Source organism: Poecile atricapillus, chromosome W, assembly GCF_030490865.1.
Source record: "Poecile atricapillus isolate bPoeAtr1 chromosome W, bPoeAtr1.hap1, whole genome shotgun sequence".
Taxonomy (NCBI): Eukaryota; Metazoa; Chordata; class Aves; order Passeriformes; family Paridae; genus Poecile; species Poecile atricapillus.
The window spans coordinates 86,381,173-86,401,146 of record NC_081288.1 but is presented as its reverse complement, the minus strand read 5'-3'; the positions used below and the strand labels follow the sequence as shown (position 1 = coordinate 86,401,146).

Below are 19,974 nucleotides of genomic sequence, written 5' to 3'. Positions count from 1 at the left end.
GAATTTGAATTATGGTGGAATTATGTTTTTATAATGTCTTGAATTTTAGCTGGCAACTCTTTTGTTAAAGCTAATGATGGTTTTGCCAAGCTGGGATGTGGTGTCTGTATTTGTCTCCAGCAGAGAAAAAAGGATAGGTAGTTTAATTGTATTGCTTTTGCACAACAGTTTATTATCAATAACTTTTTCTCATCAGTGCTATAATTGTTGGAGCCAAGTGGACAAGGAAAAAAGGCTCATTTTTAGGTTTTAGTTCAAGTTCTCAATGTATTAAATTCTGCTAGCTCATATCAGTTTGAGAGTGCAAGTGCACTTGTGAAACTGCTGATTGATTTAGTGTTAATGGCTGAGCTGAAGTCTCTTAAAATCAAATTCTGTTAACCTGTTCTGAAATATCTGTAGTTTTACTTTAAAGCTTAGATAATTCTTAAAATACTTACTTGGGAGGAAAAAAGCCCAGCAACTTTCTCAGGAAGGAATCCAGTTATGTATGCAGCTCTATTCAAGAACTATTTCTAAAAATAAAATACCATTCAGTATGTTTTGGATGAACACAAATTAATGTTCTCCTTAGGAACAGTAGTTATAACATGCTGAAAATAAACAACTTATTGGACCTGCTGCTGGCCTGTTTGGATTCACACCAAATCTATTCCAGCTATGTTATTCAGTAAAACCTGATTTTTCTTCTTTCCTTTCAAACTGAAAAATGAGATGTGAACAAAACAAAGATGCACTTGATAAACATGTTTCTTTGCATACTTTTACTCCTTAAAATATTAAGGGTGTCAGAGTCAAAATTAGTTGATGCAGAGCATCTTGCTTCAAATTTCCCTAAGACACTGCCCCAGTTAAGTGTATTTTCCTACCCAGTAGTGCTGAGCTCTTCTTAATTAAAATTTTGGAATGTTCATGAATAGATAGTGTGTTCTTTTACCAGGTCAACCTACCAGTATATTGACAGGTAGCCATAGTGATGGACTCTTACAGATTGCTTCAGGGCCTCAGCCAGGAACTCAGCAGAATGGGTTTACAGCTCAGCCAGCTACTTACCATCACAGTGAGTATATATATATATATATATATATATATATATATATATATATATGCATTCTTCTTAGTTTTCTAAAACTAGTTTCCAAATGTCAGGAGAAATAGAGGATTATAAGTGAGATACAGAAAAAAAAATCCTTTTAAAACCAACAACTCCTTTCTTTTTCTAGATAGTACTACAACTTGGACTGGAAGTCGGACAGCAGCCTACACACCTACCATACCTCACCACCAGAATGGCCATCTTCAACATCATCCACCTTTGCATCCTGGGCATTACTGTAAGTAGTGCAGATTTCCAGATCACTTAATTTTCAATTTTGTTGAATGGTGGGGATTAATTTGTGATTACTGTTTACCCCCAAATACTTTTCTTTTTTTTGTTTAATATTACAGGCCTACCATTACTGTGTTTAGTATTTTATGACAGTTAAGTATAAAAGCCTGATGGACTTTCCTTTGTTAAAGCAGCAGAGATTAGAAACTCAGATAGCTGTAGTGATACCATCTATATTATACATGTCTTACTATACCCAACAAAACTAGCATTTCCTTTCTAAACCTCTGTTTTTAAGGCTTTGCAATCCTGTACTAAATATTTCCTTTGCAGAAAAGGAAGTCGATTCAGAATGTGTTGTTTGCATATTTTTCTTTCAAAACTTGGAAGTTCTTGGCTGTTTTTATTTTCTGAAAATTTTCAAGTCATATTAAACTTTGGAAGACGTGTCTATGTACCCTAGCCAGTTTAAAAGAACCTTGTGAAAGCTCGTGCAGTAAAGTACTTGTCAATAAACTGGTCTTGCCACAGCCTGATTCATGAGTACATTTGGCACATAAAAATGAATCTCTTGTTTTAAGGTACAGGAGATGGGAAGGAAAAAAGTGATCAAGCTGCTGGTGTGTCTAGCACAGTATATGTATTACAAGGGTATAGTGGGGAAAAAAACACCCAAATTAAAGTTTTTCTAAATTTTGTGGCAAAAAGCTAGAACAGTTCTTGGTCTTCTAATATAGTACTTAACCCGATCACCTATTTGTACCAGTCATGGTTAGCAGAGGGGAGAATAAACTGTGAGTTAATATTAGAGTGACTTTTCAGCTTGTCTCTATCAAGAAAATTGTGGTTTAGATACAGTTATTAAGTTGCATTATTTTAGTCTTAGGATCCCACTTCATCTGTCATCTAGTTTGTCAGAAATACCAGGATGTAAAAAAACTTTAGTGGTGCTGTAGATACTCTATAAATGTTTTTCAGTGCATGTATCTTTCCATAGTTATTATTTATAACTGGCTGGTGGTACTACATAGAGCTTTTCTTGGCTATTGCCATCTCTCACTTCAGAAAGTCACATGTTTTGACACCTACCAGCATTGTGTTTCTTTTGACATCTTGTTGCAAAAGCTGGTCTTACTTGTCATACTATGTTTAAATTTTTCCTCCTTGTTCTCTGCTGCCTGTAAGGGACCCAGTTAATTCATAAAAGTCAAGAGACTAAACTGACTAATACCAAGGCTATATTCATTGTAATTTTTTTTCTTAGAAAATGATTTCTCTAGGGCTTCTTTCCATCTTCAGTGAGTGTTTTTTATGGTTAAGTCCACAGCATGCTGGGCAACTTCTTTTGTGACTGATGAAACTAATGAAGTGTGGTTTCTGACAGACTTGTATCACTTGCCTCTATACACTGATTCTTTCCTTGCACAACTTGGGGGCAGATGTGAAGTCCTATTTCTCTTACATCTCAATGCCATATTTAGTTTCTCTTATCTCCTGGAGCTGGGTCTGCCTTGAGCAGCATGCAGCCTTTCCTCCTGGGATACTAATGGAGCTCTTTACTCAACTTCTGAATTTTTAGGAAATGTCTAAGAGTAATTTTTCTGTGGGCATTTTTATTCCCTGTCAGATTAGGCCAATTGATTCAGAAATTACTGGGATTTATAACATCAAGCATCCTCACAAGTCTTTTTTTATAGGAAAACAAGCTAAGTAAGAAAAAATTATTTTTCCTCATGTATAAAACAAATGGCATGTTTTCTTTTAAAGGGCCAGTTCACAATGAACTTGCATTCCAGCCTCCTATATCAAATCATCCTGGTGAGTAAAATCTAACATGTAATGCTAACTTATAACTTTGTGGTTTAAGTTTGATTATTGTTTTGTATCAAGTACTCTGAAATTTGAGAGGTATAAATTCCAAAGAAGAGGAAGAATTTTGTGATTAAGTCTTGTTTTGAATTTGGACATCTCTTGGAATGGTGACATAGGCTGTGAACTGAATTTAATTGAGATGTTTAAGTCAAAGATTGCAACCCTCAACACTGAGCTGGTGCCTACCCTGGAGGTATCAGAACTCTGAATGTCCTTGATCCTAAACTTTTCAAGGTTCCTGTAGTTGTACTTTTTGCCTGCTTAGAAATATGGAGTTTAGGTCATGCCAAAGTTCTCTTGGATCCATAATCTAGTCCATCACTACAGCTAGATGCCCTGAAAGATAGGTATTGTGCTGCTTAGCATTTTGGTGCTGAAGTTCCTCATCTTTGCATAAAGCTTGTTCTTTCCAAGAGTCTTCATTAATGGTAATAGTTCAGGGAGCCAGGGAGGTTTTGTCTTGTGGTACAAGCTAACTCTCATGTAGGTACAAGGTGATATTCTATTTTTAGCAATAGCAAGGCTGTTGCCTGCATAGGGAGATCTGCATAGTTGAAAAGCCTAAAAGTTTAACTTGTTTATTCATTGGCTAGTGACTAAATCTATACCAGAAATAAAAATGTTGATAATTGCTGGCTAAACTTAACTGTAGCTGAATTGTATTTCACATTATTTAGTATCTCTTTCACTATTGATTTCATCCTATTCAGTGTTCAGAGCCATGAGTATTTATTTGAAGATAAAAATCTTAAAGTAATTTAGTCACCTTTGTTTATTGTTTTCTAATAAAACCAGAAGAGTTTCTTGAGGCAAATAGGTGTACTGTTGGGTGCTGCTGTTTATAATGAATGAGTACCACTTACAGCACAGGAAGAGCTCTTCTTCCTGTTGGCTAATCAGGCTGTTGTATTTAGGTCCTACTGCACTAAACATGTCCAGTCATTTCTTGAATGCTTTCAGGGATTGTGACTCCACCACCTCCCTGGACGTCCCAGTCCAATGCTTAACCACCCTTTCAGTAAAGAAATTTTCCCTAATATCCAATCTAAACCTCACCTGGAACAACTTGAGGTGATTTCCTCTTGTCCTATCACCTGTTACTTGGGAGAAGAGACTGACCCCCGCCTGTCTAAAACCTCCTTTCAGGTAGTTATAGAGAGCGAGAAGGTCTCTCCTGAGCCTCTTTTTCTCCAGGCTAAGCATCTCCAGTGCTCTCAGCTACTCCTCATAGGACTTGTGTTCCAGACCCTTCACCAGCTCTGTTGACCTTCTCTGGACATGCTCCAGCACCTCAATGTCTTTCTTGCAGTGAGGGGCCCAGAACTGGACACAGGATTCGAGGTGTGGCCTCACCAGTGCTGAGTACAGAGGGACAATCACTTCCCTGGTCCTGCTGCCCAAACTATTCCTGATACTGTCCAGGATGCCATTGGCCTTCTTGGCCCCATGGGCACACTGCTGGCTCATGTTCAGCTGACTGTCAGCCAACACCCCAAGGTCCTTTTCTGTCAGACAGCTTTCCAACCATTCCACTCTTCTCCAAGCCTATAGTACTGCATGGGGTTGTTGTAACTGAAGTGCAGGACCCACCCAGCACTTGGCCTTATTGAACCTCATATTGTTGGTCTTGGCCCGTTGATCCAGCCTGTCCAGATCCCTTTGCAGAGCCTTCCTACCCTCCAGCAGGTCAGCACTCCCACCCAACTTAGTGTTGTCTGTGAACTTACTGTGGGTGCACTCAATCCCCTCTTCCAGATCATCAATAAAGATATTAAACAGGGCTGACCCCAATACTGAGCCCTGAGGAACCCCACTAGTCACTGGCCACCAAGTGAATGTGGCACCATTTACCACCATGTTCAGGGCCCAGCCATCCAGACAGTTTTTAACTCAGTGAGGAGTGTTACCTGTCCAAGCCATGGGCTGCCAGCTTTTCCAGGGGTATGCTATGGGAGACAGTATCAAAGGCTTTGCTGAAGTCTAGGTAGACATGATACCTCCTTCTAACTGCCATCTTTCTTTTGTAGCCAATTTTTTAAATAGTAGGAGTTAAAAGGCACCACTTGGCTATTATAACATGCCATTTTGTTCTGCTTCCTTGCTTAATACTTCCTTGTTTTAGCCCATATCTGACTTTGTGTGCAGACAAGTTCATTATGTGATCTTTGCTTTTTCTCCCATTGTCCTACTTTGCAAATCTGGTTTGCTTTGCAGGGAGGATAGAGAAAACTGACTTCAGTTAGGATAGGAGGTAATTACTCCTATCTTAAGCCAGATCTGTTTCAAAGTTAGTTTCTGCTAGCCTAGCCATGAATAGGCATATATGTATTACTTTTTTATGCTAAAGCTATAGTCATAAAGTGCAGGAATGCAGGTGGCTTACAAAATCTTACTGGAATTATAAACTGTACAGAGATTTGTAAGATCTACAAAAAACCCTAGCATTGTGTTGTGTCCCACCCCTACACGGAAGGGAGCACCCAAGGTTTGTAGATGCCTGTGGTGAAAAAAGAATGGCAAAAGCCAAAAGGGTTCAAAAAAAACATCACAGTTTTATTAGTAAACTATGCACTCCACATGGAAATTGGTATATATTTTTCCCCTTAATAATGATGCTAATAATAATAGAATAAAGATAAAGAGGGGAAAAAATAGAAAAATGAAAGGGAGATCAGAAAGAGAGTAAAAGGGATCACCAGTCCTGGGTCTAACATCAATACAGATGACAGGGTGTCTTGGGGATGCCACCTAGTCTCTGTGGGGGTACTTTCTTATAGGTAATTTTTCCCTGCCCTGGGATTAAGTTCTTCCCTCTTCATGTAAATGAGTTAGCATATGCAGTCTGTTCTTCTGGACCTTTCTGGAAATGGGTCTGGGGGCTTTGAAGTTCCTCTGCTGATCTCGATCCCCCTCTATTGGTCTTGCCTGCTTCTTGATCCCACTTCTGAGCTTCCACTGTATGTTGTATTGTCACCATCGACCTGAACAGGAAAATTTGCTCCAGAAAGGTGCTGCCATACCTTCATAAGGCCCCCCCTTTCCAGGCACATCATGTTCTAACTTGCCTGCTTGAATGGTCATCAGTGTTTGAGGCATAGCAGTGCATTAACTCCTTACTGCCTAGGCTTCTACACATTGATGTGTGCTTTAATAAAAAAGACAAGCCCATGTTCATTGTAGTATGTAGTAATTTTCTGTGCTAGTAGATGTCTTTGTCTATCTGAACTTGCTTATGTGAATGTGCACTCTTAGTCTGAATGACAAATGCAGTTGCAGAAGGCTTAATTGATTGTCTGAATAGGTTTGTTGGGGTTTTTTGTGTCTTTCAGTCAGTTAATTGTATATATTCTTTAGCTCCAGAATATTGGTGCTCAATCGCATATTTTGAAATGGATGTGCAAGTTGGGGAAACATTTAAGGTCCCTTCAAGCTGTCCAATTGTTACTGTTGATGGATATGTGGATCCTTCTGGAGGAGACCGTTTTTGCCTTGGCCAGCTTTCCAACGTGCATAGAACAGAAGCCATTGAGAGGGCAAGGTATTCTGCAGATCCCAAAAGCTCCAGATGTCTGTGGTATTTGAAAATATTTTGGTTTGCCTTCAGTGTGTGCCTCTCTTTTGAAATCACAAGTATGGTATGTTTCTTTGAACTGAATTAACTATACCAGAGTAATTTTTCTAGGCTGCTCCTGTAACACATTCAAAATGTGAAGTATGTGACAAAGCCCTTCAGAGCTTTGCAGTAGTAGCATGTTGATTTTCATTGCTTTCAAAGGCTGTGCCTTCAAGGATAAAATTATCAACTCATGCCATTATATATGCAAATTTAATATTAGTTCTTCACACTAGAGAGTGATGTGAGAATAACTGCAATATATAGATTTGTCAAAGGAGCAAAGGAAGATTGATAGAGCTAGTTGAATTTTCATTCATTCTCACCATGCACAGGCTATGCTTTGATGTGAAACTGAAGCAATCTTTCAAATTTTTTTCCACTCCTTTGAAACAAAAAGGAAGAAAATTATTCCATGTCTTAAGAAATGTTTCATTGTGACAATCAAAATGTTAGATTGCTATAATGTGATCCAAACAAACATACAGTTCTGCATTAAAATGTGGCTTTGTTTATGTACTTGATTGACTTTCTATTCTAGAATACTTGTGTGATTTTACACTTCTGAACAGAACTGAGTGTGTTTGGTATCCCAACTCTGTATTGTTAATGATTGTGGTAGTTGCAACTCGAATATCGTTGCTTCTGCATTCTGTGTTTCCCATAGATCTTTACATGGTATTACAAATGTGGTTGTTTTTTTTTTTTAATTTACAGATTCTGCATAACAAATGCTAACTTACACCTTAGATAATAACTACAATTTCAAGTCCTTGTATGAGCAGAGTGCTGGAGAACTGTTTATGGGTTATTTAGGAAAGGTCTGATTTATAGTATTTATACACAGATGCATTGGATCTGTTTTTCTTTTTAAGGTTGCACATAGGTAAAGGGGTGCAGTTGGAGTGCAAAGGAGAAGGTGATGTGTGGGTTAGATGCCTCAGTGACCATGCGGTCTTCGTTCAGAGTTACTACCTGGATAGAGAAGCAGGGCGTGCACCAGGGGATGCAGTTCACAAGATTTACCCAAGTGCATATATAAAGGTTGGTTTGATGTTCTTAGATGAAAATTGTAGGGGAAATAGCATATATTTGAGTCTTGTAAATTTTAGAGAAGCTATGAGACACTGAAATAAATGTAACTTGGCTTTAAAAAACAAAAAAAATTTCCATTTGACAAGTCACTTAAGATGACTTTTAAAACTGACTAAACTGAAAGTGTCATCTAGATACTACGAAAGTAACTAATTTTGTATTTTGTCACAAGCAATCTTGATAGCAGTTTTTTGGATTTTTAGCCTTACAGATTTAAATTAATTGCTACTGAAATTTTTAGCATAGGTTATCTGTTTCTTTACTTTCTCTCTCCAAAACAAGAAAAGTTGGGAAATTATGTATAAATGCAGTAGAAGTGTAAAGTGTATGTTAAAGTGCATGTTAGTGTTATGAATGTGAAGTGATCCAGAGGCCACAGAACATTGCATGGAAACAAATTATTTTGAAGATGTTCTTACTTAGATGTGCCTCTGCCAGACTTGAAACTTTATTTAGGACAAGTCACACTTGTAAAAATACATTTTTAAATTAAACTGCTTGAAGTTTGCATTGATTTTATTTTTTATAAGCTTTCTAGTATGAGAACAGAGTTCCTGTGTATATATATTAGTGTTAAGCCTGATCACAAAGATATAAAATGCCATCAACCCAAAACCTAGCTGCTGAAACTTCAGACCTGTCAATCACTGGTATTTCTTTTAAATAGACTAACACGTTTCAGTAAAACAGTGAAGAATAAAGTCTGACAAAATTAAGATGGACTTGTTTGCATCCATTTTTATTTATATGCCTATTTTCCAAAAATATTGTGATTTAAAAGTTAGGATTTTATCAACCTGTAGTATCCTTCAGACTTTGATCTTGCAGTCAGTCCCACACATGATACTTCTGTAGCCTGCTCGGTTCAGCCAAGTTCTGGTAGTGCCAGTGGCAGTAATGTCATATAAGAAGAGTCTCTAAGAATCAGCTTTAATGGATTATTTCTATTAGAAATTAAACTAGTCAGGGAAGGTTTGCTTTTACCCAAGTGTATGGTGAGATTGTGCAAGTTGCTTTGGGAGAGTAGAGAGGTCCAGATTATTTGGGCTGGGAGTTGAGAAATTATTTTCTTTATTGATTTTGGTAAGTTTAATAGTTCAATATTTTCATCTTTTTAAAGGTGTTTGATTTACGCCAGTGTCATCGTCAGATGCAACAACAGGCTGCCACGGCCCAAGCTGCTGCTGCTGCTCAAGCTGCAGCAGTAGCAGGAAATATCCCTGGACCAGGATCAGTAGGTGGAATAGCCCCAGCCATTAGTAAGTGCATTAACTTCTTTGTTTCCTTTTTTCCTTACCTGAAAACTAAAAACACAGCTTTCCCTCAGCACCCACCCACTGCCCCTGCAACAGTATAGACAGACTTGAAATGACATAGCAGGATTGGGGTAAGGTGGGGCTGGGATGACATTGTGGTAAGTCATTCACTTTGTATCCATTCTACACACCATTTTTCACTCTGTAGTCTTCAGGGAATGTTGGATACGGAAGTGGCTGCTTATTGTACTGCAAGAAGTGTTGCAGTATGACAGAAAGCATGTTATATGCAAGGTCAAATAGTATAACTGTATTACTTTAAACAGAGGTACTTTTGGCTGCTGGATCCAAGCTCATAAAAATATTACTCAAAACAATAGGGATTACTTGGTAACAAAGTCCTTGACTATGTTTAGGAAGACTTAAGATCCTTGAGAAGAAGAGTGTGAGGGTGGGGTTTTTTTGTTTGATTTAAATTTTTTTTTTTTTTAAGTTATTCTGGGCTGGCGTTTTCTTAGTTACTAAATTCTAGATTCTTGAAATTGTACCTAAGTACTTTTAAAAGTGTAAGTACTTACATGTCTCAGGCTGCTTTATTTGCCATAGTGTTTTCTGTATTCCTTGTATTGCCACATAGCTTTTTCCAGCTATCTTACAAATTGCTGAAGCCATCTTGGGGAAATGTGTTGAACTTCTGTCTTAGCCATACTTGGCAATTTGAAGTTAGACAGCAGTATTCATCTTTTTATTACATGTAAGTAGTGTTGTTTGTTAATCCAGCTTCCTGCAGGTGCTCAGTCTGATTTCCTATGCTGAAAATGCAGTATTTGGCAAACACCAAGAATAAGTGTATTTTTACTTCTACATAAGGGTTATGTGCATTGTATCACATAAGACATTGGGTGTCATCCTATCTGCTTTATTATAGAGTTTTATATTTCAGCACCCTTCCAAGATTGCAGAATGATAAAAAAAAATTAATTGTAAGAAACGCAAATTAATTGCTGCATTCATTATAGCAGAGATCTAGAAATATGGACTGGCCTTGGCTGTGGTGAGAGGGCATTGTATGTGAAGCAAAAGCCAAGCAAACAGGAATGGCTCAACAAACATGATAAAAGAACATGTCTGGATACTTACTTGAAACTTCTGTTTAGGTTTGTCAGCTGCTGCTGGAATTGGTGTAGATGACCTTCGACGCTTATGCATACTCAGGATGAGTTTTGTAAAAGGTTGGGGACCTGATTACCCAAGGCAGAGCATCAAAGAGACACCATGCTGGATTGAAATTCACTTACACCGTGCCCTCCAGCTTCTAGATGAAGTACTTCATACCATGCCTATTGCAGACCCACAGCCTTTAGACTGAGATCCTTCTGCTGCACTGCTGCAGGCCATTATATTGTGAGGATGATGGATTGTAAAATACAGTACTGTTTATTACCTGAAGATATATTTTACTTTTGTTCTACTTAATCTTCTAAACCCAGGTTTTAAAAATTTGTTTGCCGTCTTGCTCTAAGCAGAAAGAAATTATACATGCAGAATTTGGATTTCAGTTATTTTCAGAACTTAATTGTCATAATACAAGGCTTAAAGTGAAAGGTAAATGCCTTACAGAGTCTTTATAGTATTGGGTTTGTTCCCTTTGAAACTTTCCTTCTCTATTATGGCATCTTCATGGTAAGTCTCACAGGAGCCTTTTGTATGCAGAATATATATTATATATATTTATATCTGAAAATTCCTTCTACTACTTACAAACACTTACCTTGTAGCAACTTTAAAGTTCCAGCTGATTTGTGATGTTCTTTTTAGGGAACAATAGTTAACAGAAGACATCTTTATTTTGTTGACAATCTTGTTATGATTTTTCCAGATTAAAATGTAGAAGCTGCCAAAAAGTGAGGGGATGAGACATATGCTGTTGGCACTGATTAAAAATAGCAAGGAAAAGAAATGTGGCTGTTCCTTCACTAGTTTTTTAAAGTAGCTATCTTAGATTTTTATTTATATAGACAGCTGAGTTTTAAAACACTGAAGGAAATGGATACTGTCAGTGCTGGTACTCAAATAACATGAAATACCTAGTCTGCAAAGTTGCCACTGAAATTGCATAACAAGCACCTAATGACAGGAACATATTTTCATAATTACTACTGACTTCTATGATTTTACTCAACTAAAATTTGGCAGATATTTTAAAGAAGTTGCATGACTTTTTACTTGCATATACCATTAAATCACGTATAATATTGCATCAGTGTTTAGGATCCAATTTTTGTATCTGTTCACCATTTCCACTCAGGGCAAGATGGCAAACTTGTTTTTATAGCTCTTGGTTTTTTTAAGCTCTATGCCATCAATGACCGTATCAATTGGCAATGACTTTGTATAGAGAAATTATAGTAAAAAAACCTGCAAATATATTGACTGTATGACAGATATAATGTGTATGCTTTCTTTCTAGCTAATAGTATAAATAAAATGCTGAAAAGCCTGATTTTTATAAATTTAGTTTGCTTATATAATGTAATTCTGCATCTTGAAACCATTGATCTTGAGCGATGGATTCCTTTCCTTTGCAAAACCTGCAGTAGCCAATAGTGGTAGGAATTTTTGTTGGTTTAAATTTGCCAGGAACAAGTCCAATTTTTCTTACTTCCACTGCTTTTCAATAAAAGTGTGTCCTGAGGATATATCTTTTTGACTGTTTGATGGGGTATGGAGAGAAAGCAGGAATTCCTTCTTTTTCAGCATGTGTAGGGAGTTGGAGCTTAATTAAACAGGCTTAGAAGATCATACACCGAAGTCCTTCAAGTGCTGCAGATTCAGTCTGCCTGCTGTGCTGTGCTGAGCTGACCTGTCAGCACAGCTGGAGTAGTTAACGTCTTGGAAGAGATTATTCAAAAGCTTTTGGACAAGTTTCTTGCATAGTTTCAGGAATCTGTAGAGGGCTGTGACACACAGTGTTTAGGTATTGCTTCTCCCATATGTTGGGATTCTTATGAAGTCAGCAGTCATTGTTTCTTTTAGGTGTGGAAGTACAGAAGACAGATGACCTAGGAGTGATGGCCAGAAATGGATCCATTTTCTCTGTAATTTCACTAACAGCGCTGTCTTCTTCAGACTAACTTCTAATGAGATCACTTTTTCTTTTCACTTATATGGCAACTTCTTGATGTATAGAAAAATAGCATTTGCTTTTCTCAAGGCCTTTAGTTGAAAACCTTTTTCATTTTGCTTTCTCTCCAAAGTGATCTATTTTGTCTGCAAAGCAAGCTGCTTCACAGACTTGAGGAACACTCTCAGTAGAGGATTCAGACCACATCCTCAGAGAAGCTTATTAACCAGCAGCTTGGTTATGCTTCATCCACAACAGAAACCTTGATTTGGGGGAACAAATTAAAAGCCTGACTACATGTTTTTCTTGCCAGCCTCCCTATTAGATTGTCTGCCCTGCACTTACTGTTGGGTTCAAGGTGCCTCAGTGTTTGGAAAGTATGTAACCTGACTGATAAATTGCTTATAACAGGCTGTTAATTTGGAGTACATGAGCTTACTCCCTATTTAACTTTGTGGCTTTGCAAGGTGTTTTTCTTGGTGGATGACTGATCTGTATATACAGACAGCTTTCTGTACCAGTTGCTTCTGCTTTGATTGTGCCAAACTTTCATAAAATAGTCAAAGATTGCTTCCACCTGTTGGTGTATTGGCCTGTACTATGATCTGGAAAAATTTAACTTTTAAGATTAGTTTTCTTTGCAGATGTTTTGCAAGTCTCCTTAAGTCTGCACTTAGAGTGTCATATTTAGATAGCCCAAAATGTTTGGAATAGTACAACAAAATAATGTCAGATGAGTTTATCAGAAACAAGAAATTGCAGGCTCCACATCAGGAGAAATCTGAGCATTGTGTGAGGCAGTACAAATACTTAAAAGGCATTAATCTTCTCCATCAGGCAGTTTCTGATAAGATGCTGTTCTAACTGTTAAAGGTCAAAATGAGAGAATCTAATTCTTATTTCTTAATATGCATTTAACTTAATTTTTTGTACTTTTATGACAAGGCATAGAAGGCAGTGCATAATGGATTAGAAACCCTTTAGTGGCAGCACACTGAATCTTTGAGTCTTGCATTTATGTCTTTTTCTGAGAGTTGAAGAAGAGCTACAGCTACTTGATAGCCATGATGACCCCTATACATGCAGCAGGCAGGAATGTCAAGGATTCCAAAATCGCGTCTTGTGTTTCTCACCCTTGATTATATGCGCTCCTCAAAAAACACATTGTGCTGGAATACTATGTAATTTCACTTCATGTACTGGTGAGCTGGGATTAACACCAGAAGGCTTAGATTGCTTTATCTGTGTTACTATTAGTTTTGAAAGTGAGGGCATTTAAGGTTAACATGGTAGAGATGTGTGAGAGAAAAGTTTTTCTCTGGAATGGTTTAAAAATACTTAATTCTACAGGAATCCCTTGGAAGAAGCCATAACTGCTAAACAGTGGTGGTTGAAAGTGTTTGTTCCTTTCATCACTTTTCTGGGCTTGATGAGAATGATGTGCTCAGAGACCTGGAGCCCCTGGCTGATATAAACCACTTCATTTACAGCTCTGGCCTATTGAAGACCTGTGAAGTACCCTTCTGCTTTCTAGGGAGGGACCTACACTACAGACAAGACAGTGGTCTCCCCCAGTCACCAAACAGGTCTGTAGCAGCAGTAGTCATCGAACCTATGTCCAACTCCTGTGCCTTACCTTTGAGACCATCTTCTCTTAACACTTCTGATGACAGCATTCTCTCTGTGTGGCTCAGGAACAACTGCCTCTGTTCTTTTACTAGGAACCATTACAAAATTCGTATATCAGTGTATATAGGAGGGGCTTCTGCCTCTAAACCCTTCAAATGTTGTCTTGATAGTGGTCTTTATTGAGGCATCTTTAATCTCCTCTTTGAAGAGTAAGTGCTTTAGAAAGGACCATCTCCTCAATTCGCATTTTTACTCTGTTACAGAGTGACTGGGATTGCTGGTCACTTTAACGCCACCAGTTAAAGACAGCCACATGGCTCTTCATCTAAGTGGGATTCAGACTTCATTTAAGAAATCCTCTTTCCTCCCCCCCTCCTCTCAGGCCTCATGCTAATTAACATCTGCTCTATAAAATTCTAAGATGCTTAGTTGTCAGATATTTTTAAGGATGCAGTTTTGGAGAGGTTCCCTTCTTTTGGTTTTGAAAGACTTTAAAAGTTGTGGTCTTGCCTGGTCCTGCTGATAACAGGAGTATTTCCATGACTGGTATCAGGTTTTTGAGGACCATGGCGTTCTTGGGACTGAGATTTGCAAGTTGCCTGTCATAGGCATGTGTGTGAACCAGCTGTGTGCTCATGCTTCTAACCTCTGATGCAGCTCATTGGCACTTTGGTCCTGGACAAGGAAACAAAAATGGAAAGTGCTTCTCCACCAGTCATGTAGGAGCTGGATGCTGAACATCTCCTTTTATTGTCATTCACTTTCAAAACACTTCTTGATTGTGTGTTTCTGAAAATTATCTAAGGTGTGCGACCATGCTGACTCAAAGCTGCTGCATATGGTGCTGCTAAGGTCCCCAAGAATTGACTTGACTTTTCAGCAACATGAAAGTTTCACTTGGTGAGACCTTGTGAAAGCAAAACTACTGTCAACAATATCTCAAGAGGTTTTGGCACTGTTGGCTGCTGTTGAGCCTTTTGGGTGATACATCGCTCCTAAATTTGCAGGACTTGTATAACTTATACTTCACCAAAACCACATAGCACTTTCTTGCTCCTGTACTTTTTTCTGTGTCTTTCTGGTGAAATTTGGTAGCAGGACAAAGTGATTCAGCTGGATTGAGAGCTACAAAGTACCCACAACACAAAACCTGCTGTGAGAGGGGTTTTTTAAAGCATGAAAGCCTAATTAAGCATTTCTTCTTTCAGCCATTGCCTTTTGATAAGTGGTCAAGAGAATTCCCAGTAGTTCCTTCGTAGCTTACTGTATGTTTTTCGTTCGACCTAGTTAGTGAATAATATACTGTAGTTAACTTTCTTGAAATTCTGTTACAGAGTATGTTTTTGATTAAAAAAGGTAAAGATTCAAGTCTTTGGCTTCTTTCTTTCATTCAGTGGAGAGCTTTTATCCTGTTTCTGGTCAGGTGTTGGAGCTGCTAGCTGCAGTCTTGAACTGTGTCAGGACTAGGGGAGCTTGTTGGAGCAGGGCTGTGATTCCAGAGGGTCCCTCCTCAGAGTCCCATGTCAGAATCTTGGGTACAACTAGTATCAAACCCAAAGCCAAGGTCAGTTTCCAGTGTAGAAATGTCCAATCTGCCTTAAGCTGGTGGGGCACAACAGTTCTGTGGGTGTTCATGTTAATGGAAATTACTTCATTTAAGCCACCAGCCAAGTTGTGTGTGCGTGGTGGGGTCTCAGAGGAAGTATCAGAGATCAGAATGAGTGCCAGGTGTGGGTGAGTAATTGCCATCCCATGTTAAAAGTTGCACAGGAGCTCTATTCTACCTGCTCCTGCAGTCAGGCTGCAGAGCTCTTCCCAATAAATGTATCAAATACCAACCACCACAAGTCATGCAATGTAGGAATAAAGCAGGAGGTAGGTGATGTGTCTGTAATGCTCTGTGTCTCCTCATCTCCATAAGCAGATGCATCCCATGGGGAGAGAAAGGGAAAAAACATATACTGTCTCAGTTTGAAAGACAGGTGTCTGCCAAGGAAGGTGGGAACCTCCCGTGGAAATGGAAAATATGACCCACTTCCCTCCAAATTATAATTTTGAAATTAAGGGGCTTTCAGGCAAAGATATGGGAAAAAGAATAACAGTTCTTTACTTATATATATATATATGTGTGTGTGTGTGTATAACAAGGCAAACAAACAACAATGGCAGCAACAACAAACAAAACCAGATTTTCCCAGATGTCAAGGACTTTCCCCTTTGATGTAGTTATGGTCACAGCTGGCAAGGGTGCTGTTGGCTCCTGGCTAAGTAGGGCAGGTGTAATGATTCCCCCATGGCTGCAGGGGATGCTCCAGTGCAAGCTTGGGAACCACATGGTAATGGTGGACTTGACCAAGATGGGAAAGAATGGACGCTCAGCTATCCCTCCACACAGTAATGGCAGGTGAGCCAGTGTAAGAGAAAGAAATGGGGCTTCCTTTGCAAACCCCCAGGGGCAGTCTCAATGCCCCTCTAGATGGCAAAATGGGCTGTAGCAGGAATCTCGGAAGCAGCAAGCTGGAATGTCAGAGTCAAGCAGACCCAGGGTGACAAAGTGTAGCAGAGACTCCAGGACTGTGCCAGAAGTTGCATGATGTCTGTATGTCAGGTTAAAGTGTAGCAAGAAGCCCTGAAGCAGCAGTAGAGAACAGCGGGACTGAGCAGGGATTCGCTACCCTGGGTAGCTCACTGGCAATGGCTAGTCCCAGGGTTGGGCTGCGCAGAGGGAGTGGCCCCAGCAAGGAATGGGGTGCTCCTGGGTCCTGGCATGGCACATACTAGGTCTGGGCTTCCAAGCAGCAGAGAAGCAGAGAAGCAAGCCAGTAACCTCCAGTCATGGTGCCAAAGGAAAAAAAAAACTGGGCAAAAAACACATGGCAACAGTATCTCTCATCAGAGGGATCGTGCCATGTGGCCACTGAGATGAATCGCTTCACTGGAAGGAAGCAACCCTCTTTGCCCCCAACTCTCAAAAGAATCCTGGGCTCTCACCCATCACAATAATGGAAAACCACTCAGAATATTCACGGAGTCCTCATGGAGGTAAAAGTGAACTTTGCTTTATTTCTATCTTTAGCACACTCTTATAGGGTCCTACAGGGCTTGCACGGCTTAACAAGCGACTATTGGCTAATACATTTTGTTTATTATTCCTTTTCTTGTACACAACAGCATTGTTTTTCTTCATTCTCGCTGCTCCAGGAAAATTCCAAGGACACTGTCCCTGGAATTGTCATCTGGATTGAAAGCTGGGTTGTGCAGACAGGCTTTGACTAAAATATCCTGCTCTTGCTTTGTTAAAATGTTCTCCTACAATTTCCCCTTTTTCTTTTTGCACAACCCAGGCTTTGGACGCGATTCGTTTCAGACCTTTAGGGATATAGGATGACATACAGCTTACAATAACTACATCTAATAATACTATAACAAGAATTCGTTTCTCTTCTAGTACAAGAGATTTTGACTACTCAGTAATGTCCAAATTGGTTAACTTACTTGCAATGGGGTTATCAACTTCTTTCAGGGTGTGTAACCTGTTTTGCAGCTGTTCTAGTTGTTCGTGGATAGAGACTGAGTGGTCAGAAAGATTCATACAACACATTCTTTCAAATCTTAAAACAGGGAATAACTGAAGAAAATTGGTAGAGACAACATTATGATGATAACATACAACTTCTGTTGGAAACTGTAGTTTTCAGACATAACTGTGTCTTGGCAGCTCTGATCTTGAGAGTACTAAGGCTTTATGGTGACTTCTCTGTTTACTGGGTCTCATGTTTTCAGAGGCAGTTGGTCTGGTCAGACAAATAGGTATTGAAGGACCCCCAAGCTGTTCACCAGTCTTCACAGAAGTAATTGTGAATGCTGTTTATTTCTATCTTTAGCACACCTTTTATAGGGTTCTACAGGGTCTGCAGGCAGAGCAAGCTACTATTGGCTAACACACACAGTTTACATTTTTTTCTCTTACACACAAGGATATTGTTTTACTTTACTCTCTCTTCTGCATGAAGGTTTCAAGGACTTTAGCCCTTAATATCATGACTTATGTCAAAGGCTGGTTTGTGCATACAGGCCTTTACTAATATATAAAATATAGCAACAATTCCCCCTTTCTCTTTTTGCACAAACCAGGCTTTCGATAAGATAACATACAATTTAAACTGTCATCCCAATTAACACTATAAGTAAAGTCCGTCCCCCTTCCACACAAGAGACTTCAACCAACCAGTGATGCCCCAGCTGGCGAAGCAACTTCCAGTGGGGTCACTACCTTCTTTCAGGGCATGTAACCCATCCTGTAGCTGTTGTAGTTGCTTATGGATGGAAGCTGAATGATCAGTAAGATCTAAGCAGCACATGCCTTCAAACTCCCCACAACCATGTCCTTGTGCTAAGAGCAAAAAGTCTATACTAACATAACAATTACTACACAGGCTAAACACTTTATCTTAAACTATTATCTAACTACTTTTAACACACGTGCTCTAGTATATATGCAGTCCAAGCGTGAAAGCAATTTGCTGAAAGGGTAAACACACAACTACACTTTGCTTTATATACAATTAGATAGAGTCTCTACACTTCTTAGATCTTCTACAGAATTTCTCCAGCTCGATTCAGTCCTGGAATGTTCACTGCTCCCGTGATGTCAGCTGGCAGTTGATCGGTGACTGAGGGCTTTGATGTTCAAGTTGTTCTTCAGATCCTTCTAAATCTTAAAACAAAGGATACCTGAAAAATTGGTAGAGACACAACATCATAATAACATAAAATTTCTGTTGGCAACTGTCTGTATAGTGTTCAGACACAACTGTGTCCTGAAAGGTCCACTTCTGATCCATGTCTGGAGTAGCACGGCTGTGTGATGACATCTCTGTTCACTGGATCTCGTGTGTTCAGAGGCACACAGTCTGGTCAGAAGAACAGGTGACCCTTCTGAACCTGCCAACAAAATACAGGCACTTCTCCCTTTGAAGTTAATAAATTACACTAATTAAATGCTTGTGGGGCATCCATTTCCCCCGTTTTTCTTAAAAAAAATAAAAATGAGATGTACTTCTGTTATAAACAGCAACACAAAACCATATACACAATTAATAAGAACTTATACCAGGTAAAAATCAATTAAATCTTAAACATTATTAATAACATATATAGTATAAAACTGCTATTAATTACTAAAACACTGCACCAGCATCCCATAGTTAGCAAACAAACAGAAACAAAGAAAAAATCAGTGAAGGACTGGATCATCACCTCCGGAAAATGATTCTCCAAGCCCACTTCAAAATTGATCCAGCTGTCATATTAATAGGGTCAAATTGCTGAGTCAAAAAGTGACTCAAATATTCTTTTGGTACAGAAAATATCTGGATCTGTTGGCAAACATTCTGTCCAGGTAAAGTCAAGGCTTGGCCAGGGCCTGGCTTTAAACTGGAAAGATGCCTCTTAACTCATTTCTAAAACAAGGTTCTCAATAGTAGCAGCTATGAGATGCTTACAGCACAACAAACTGTTAAAATGCATTTGTACAAAGCAAATGATCAGGAGCCTTAGGTACCAGACCAATTAAACCATGCAGCAGTTGGTTTAATCTGAAGTCTCTCCTATGGCAGCTGATCCTCAGCAATGATACATCTTCTTAAAATTCTGGAAACACTGAAAAATAAGAAAGCTATGAAAAACAAAAACTGCAGAGATTGCAACAACCAATAGAACTCCCAATGGTGTCACAGACTGCATTCACTTCTATTCACAAGCAGGTGTTCACCAGTGTTCCATCACAGCTGTCTCAGCTGTGGCCGTCCTCCTCTCTCTAGGAAAACAACTATACTTGGCAGTTTAAACAAGTGTCTCTAACAAAACATAAAACAATTTAAATTAAACAATATCTAAACCCAACAATAATTACATATGACAAAAGGAAATAGCAAACTTAACCTTAAAAGAATATCTAAGTTAGAAAACTTAACTTAAAAACATTCAAGCCTAAACATTATAAAACTTGACTATCCTTAATTCTATTAACACTTAATCTATATTAAATGAAAAC

The 19,974-nt window shown here is 38.8% G+C and overlaps 1 protein-coding gene across 2 annotated transcripts in view; it reads left to right on the top strand.

The window, feature by feature from the left end:
• LOC131592501 (mothers against decapentaplegic homolog 4) overlaps positions 1 to 15,287 on the top strand; it is a 29,496-nt gene extending 14,209 nt beyond the window's left edge. The window contains exons 6-11 of one of the 2 annotated variants that reach the window (XM_058864049.1): positions 1,224 to 1,334; positions 3,098 to 3,148; positions 6,557 to 6,740; positions 7,691 to 7,859; positions 9,031 to 9,169; positions 10,324 to 15,287. In XM_058864049.1, the coding sequence (XP_058720032.1) occupies positions 1,224 to 1,334; positions 3,098 to 3,148; positions 6,557 to 6,740; positions 7,691 to 7,859; positions 9,031 to 9,169; positions 10,324 to 10,535 (866 nt within the window). In that variant the 3' untranslated portion in view covers positions 10,536 to 15,287. Of the gene's footprint in view, positions 1 to 1,223; positions 1,335 to 3,097; positions 3,149 to 6,556; positions 6,838 to 7,690; positions 7,860 to 9,030; positions 9,170 to 10,323 lie in introns of those variants that run through there. The other variant, XM_058864051.1, reaches the window with a different exon arrangement.
• The last annotated feature ends 4,687 nt before the right edge of the window (positions 15,288 to 19,974 follow it).